At 40.8% G+C, this 5073-nt stretch overlaps 1 protein-coding gene across 1 annotated transcript in view; it reads right to left on the reverse strand.

The window, feature by feature from the left end:
• METTL9 (methyltransferase like 9) overlaps positions 1-4978 on the reverse strand; it is a 19486-nt gene extending 14508 nt beyond the window's left edge. The window contains exons 1-2 of the mRNA XM_010019515.1: positions 4799-4978; positions 654-844 (exon numbers count right to left, since the gene is read on the reverse strand). Of these exons, the coding sequence (XP_010017817.1) occupies positions 654-844; positions 4799-4978 (371 nt within the window). The remainder of the gene's footprint in view (positions 1-653; positions 845-4798) is intronic.
• Positions 4979-5073: the final 95 nt, after the last annotated feature.

A 5073-nucleotide genomic window follows, 5' to 3' on the forward strand; every position in this document is an offset into this window, starting at 1 on the left:
TGTTGCTGATGGTTCCCAGTCAAACATGCTGTGTCAGAAGTTACCTGTTCAAGTACAGGTAACAGACAAATGTAGGTGAAATTAAGTTTTACAGAATAAGAGAAAAGACAGAATTCTGTTCCACATTCATGTTACCAAACAACACTCTGCCAACTTCTGCATTATTTAGTGATCTGCCCAGGTGTGCAGTGGGTGTGCACACACTCTGTGGTAGAAATAGTTTTAGATGCGATACAGAATTGACTGGGGTACAGCCACCTTCAACAAGGACAATCACAACAATAACTGATACAGATAAGGCAGTAGGTAAAGAGTAAGGCTGGGGCAGGCAGAAAACAGAGGGAAAAGACACAAAGAGAATACTCTCTTATTCAGAAGGAAATGAATATAATTGTTATAAAATATAATTAGAGTTCTCCAACTTTCTCTTATTAATTGCGATCACCTCCTCTGTGCCCCCATACTGGAAATGGTGTTCTTCAGTTAAGAGGGCTGAGCACAAAGAGCACAGTAGGGCATTTCAGATCTGTTAGACTGGCAAAGGGAAAACTACAAATTTAAGAAAAGCTGATAGACCAAGGGGTATGGCTGAACACTTGAAAACTCTAAATCCAGACTGTATTCAGTTTACCTAAGATTGACTTTTCACTTACCCATTGATAGATGTTCTAGACATAAAGAGGCTAAAAATTGAGGACACAAAAGAGTGATAGAGCTGGATAAACAGCCAGCCTGATTTCTCAATGCTGTTGTTTAAGAAGATTTGTGTTCCTTGGTCAAGGTAACTCTGGACAAAAATAGGTTGAAGGGATTCAGACAACTGTTCTGTGTTGCAGACATACCACTAGAGAAAGAAATAAAGGATCATTAAAAAGTTCAGCAATATAAAACCAGAAGTAGTTAAAACAAACTGAATACACAGAAGGCTGTTATCAGTTTCTGTAAATATAAAAATCTAGGTTTTCCTACAGACTTTTCAACAAGTTTCAGGATTAATTTCACTTAGATTTGAATTGTAATCAAGTAAGGACCAATCACTTTCTAAGAAGTAATGCTTTTAATTCTTGCTTTAATCATTACCCTGCACTTTGAGGAATTCTACGCAGTAAATTCCCTAGAAAGCAAATAGAGGTCCTCTGTGGAACAGCACCACACTGGTAAAATAGTATGAGGTTGGATAACATTATTTTCTGTTTTCCAACTCACTCTCAACTTTTCCCTAGGCATCCTCTGAAACCCAATCAGCAAGTGCATTTACAGTACTTTTCCAAGAAAGATGATAAAGAATCCAATCAATACTTTTGACCAGAGCTTGTCTGTGTGCTGGACTATGTTTCTTCACTTACCACTACCAAAGGGCAGGTCATTATGTCTATGACCTACTGACTCCCAGCATCTCTACTAAAAGAAGAAGCAGGTTCCCACATCTAGGAAGACATCAGTATCAGATGAAAGGCAAGTTCTACACTTTATATTGGTAAATTCTAAAGCCCAAGATAAAATGGGTCAATGATTCCTTTTGCCTTGTATTGCCTGGTAGCAACCAGTCCTACACAAACTAGACTAACCCTGATGCTATTCTTCAACGAATTGTGAAAAAAAAGAATGGTACTTTTTAAGATCAAATCTAGTTGGAGAAGTAATACAACATAAAATATCCTACTATTTTACTATACCTGTGTAAGACATATCTGAACTCCTTTAAAAGCTGGTTTACATTATTTAAATGCAGAAAAAAACCTGTGCAAAACAAGGCAAACATAAATTCTGAAATTTTAGGACCCTTGTGGCTACCTTCTGCACCTCCAGCAAATATCTGTAATGCTGCAGCATTCTGGAATGTCAACACTGACAATAAACTTCAAAAGGTTATTCACTGCTAGGGTGCAATGCCAAGCTAAAACCCCCTCCACTCCATATGCAGAAGTCACAAAAAATGTTTCAAATGCAATTTTAATTCAGAAGGTTGCTCTTATTTTTCACTCTCCTACACTTATGCAGTTATTGTCAGCCCTTCTATAAGAATCTCTAATGCTATTGTGTCTATTTTCTAATATCAAGAGTTATTCCCCACAGCTAGCGCTCTCTTATCTTCCCCCTACCTCTTACAATAATGTTCCTTAATCTGGCTGCATGTGTTTATTGTGTAGATAGGGAGTTACAAGTATCTTAAAGAGAAATGGAGAGTTTTAACAGAATCTTGTAAAAATGCATGTAGAAGGACAGCAAACAGTCAGCTGGGGTATTTCCCCAATGATTTAACATCTAAGATTGCATCTATAGCCATACGCTGCAAAAGGTGTGCTCATATCCTGATCCCTTCACATCTGTTGTACCTTGCTGGGAGGGGAACAGTCACTCAGTGCATGTTTACACAGTGTTCAGCACAATGAGACTTCCAGTCACTACTGTAAAATAAATAATAATGGGACAGGATTCTTATTCCAGCGTCCTGCTGCTTCACAATAACAGTGCCAGCAAGCAGAGGGGAGCAGACAGCTGCACCAGGATCATTACGCCAGATTCATAAACAGGGTTCCACCAAACACTGACCCAAAGCAGCAAGGGATGCTAAGAGCCTCCAGCCAAGGACCAAATATAAACCTGCTCCTTTACTTTGAAAACCACTTGTGTAACGGGTACATTTCTGGCAGAATCAGGCTCTTAACTGTACTTTCAAACACACTTGCAGGCAGCAGAAGTAAGTGATTCTTCCTTCTAAAAACCAGACTTCAAGCAAGTCTGTGCCACATTGATGGAGTGTGGCACAGGGAGCCCCGAGACTGCTGATTTACCAGTTTAGGTCTTTTCACACTGCAGCAGAGTGCTAGTTAAATGGATCAGCATAGTCCAGTGATTCCCAAAAGGAATCCCTAGTGAGTCGTGAAAAACCACTAAAGCAGCAGCCTGTGTACTTTGTCCATCCATCTTCAGAAGCCAATTTCAGGAGCCTGGCAGAAGCAAATGAACCCAAGGAGCAGGCTGGGCCATGTGTCAGGTTCATTCATCCAGACTGGACAGGTCTGGAGTGGCTCAGATGATCTGCCTTTTTCCATGTGTTGCCATTTTCAATCCAGAAAAAAATGTATCCAACTATCAGAGCTTTGGGAAACAGTCTTTGTTCCATAAGCAGTATGATGACATTTACACTGTACCTGAACTCACACACCTTGGTTCTGCACTGGACCGTCACTTGTAATTCCAGCATCTGGCCATGGAACTCAACAGCCCTACAATTCTTGTCTTTTAAGACTTCTAAATATTGATACATATTGATATAACTATTGGCAGAATGATGATGGTAACAATTGTGAGAAGAGAAACAAGAGAAACTTGTTTCCAGAAATTAGGCATTGTTGATAGATCTCTAATTTCTTCCTTGTGTTCCTCTAATTTCTTGCCAATAAGGTTATTGGCAACTACCTAGGTAACACTAGTAAATAATAGAAATGATAGCAAATGATAGAATGGGGAAAAAAAACCCAAGCAAAACAAACCAAAGGCAACAGAGGATAAAACCAATCCAAATTTCAAATGACAAAACTGGTGAAAACCACCTTAATTCTGGAATTACTTCCTCAGAACAGAAGCTGCTTTTGTTTTCCTCCATGCACAATACACGAAGAGCCCTTTTCAGGCCACAAGTTTCATGACAGAAATCAATCTCTTGTAGCAAAAAAGCAGAAAAATTACAGCAGAAAAATCTGAAGAGATACGTTAAGACCTTTGTTATAATAAAAATTATGGACAACTCTTGCCTAATACTAGTGAAAGGGAGAAACTGTTCTTTTAGACAACTTACGTAAAACTAATGAAGTCAGTAAAACCGCAAGGAGTTAAAGTACCTGAGGCCTCAACATGCCTTCCTTCCTTATGAGTAACCCCACAAACTCTGTAACCATAAATCTTGTTAAACTTACTAAATAATCGATACTTTATGTTTAAAATCTAGATCCAATGAATTAGAAATTGAGATTATCCAGTGCAGACCATCTACCAGTGGATGACATAACACATTTCCTTGGCTGACTGTCTTTCTAGTACAGTTTTTCACAACACAAGAGACTTTCAGACTCTCTTTGTTCACCAGAAGGAAGTTCTTTCTGTAAATCTGAATTCTGCTTCTCTTTGTACTTATGCAGTGAGTGATCCAACCCACAAACCGTATTAATTAAACCCCAGCAATACCTTCACTTGGTAGCAAGATTCTGGGTGTCAGTCCCTCCCCAGAGCACTAAAGAAGCTTCAGTAATGGATCAGCTTGAAGAATTACAGTGCATAATTATGTTCTACCTTATACAGCAGTGTTCAGGTATTTGTGCTACGTCTTCTTCATTAGCTCAGCTCTACATATTTTACTTAGAATAAGTTAGTATATTCCTTCAGCACTGAGAGTTTTTATTAGCCCTTCTGAATTCCTGCTAGATTTTCAGCAGCATTTTGGTAAAATGCAGTACAGATCCGAACATATTCCAAATGCAATCATATCACACAGCCATTGCACTGCAAGGGTATAGCCCCTCATTTCCCACAAAGTACTGATCCACGTGCCTGTACTGCCCAAGTACAGAACTAAGCTTTTACTGCAGTCATATCACATTGCAAACTCATTTCCAGCTTGCCATCTACTACTGTTCCAAGACCTCCGTGCGCTTCTCAGTTTCCCAGTTGCTCACTTTTTCCTAGTTTCCTCTAGCACTAATTAAAAACGTCTCGGTGATTACAAACCCACCCCATCCACACCACCTGCAAACTTCATTCAAGTGTACTCACAGAGCCCACCTGGCAGACTGTTTACATCTCTGAGGAGCAGCTCTGACACCCAACCCGACGCATTACCTGGGTAAGGGGACACGGCGCTGGCTCCCCACCCCGCCGATACCGCTGGGCTCCGAAGAACCCCGCGGCGAACCCCCGAGCCCACAGCAGCTCCGGCCCCAGCCCCTCGCCTCTCCTCCCAGCAGGCTCCCGAACACATTTCACACGTCAACTTTCTCACCGGCACGACTGAGCTGTTCCCTCTCTTTGTCTGGCGCTGCCCGGCCCGGTGCCCCCTCAGCCTGCACCAGGGTA

This window comes from Nestor notabilis, unplaced genomic scaffold (assembly GCF_000696875.1).
Source record: "Nestor notabilis isolate BGI_N333 unplaced genomic scaffold, ASM69687v1 scaffold12488, whole genome shotgun sequence".
In the NCBI taxonomy this organism is placed as follows: Eukaryota; Metazoa; Chordata; class Aves; order Psittaciformes; family Psittacidae; genus Nestor; species Nestor notabilis.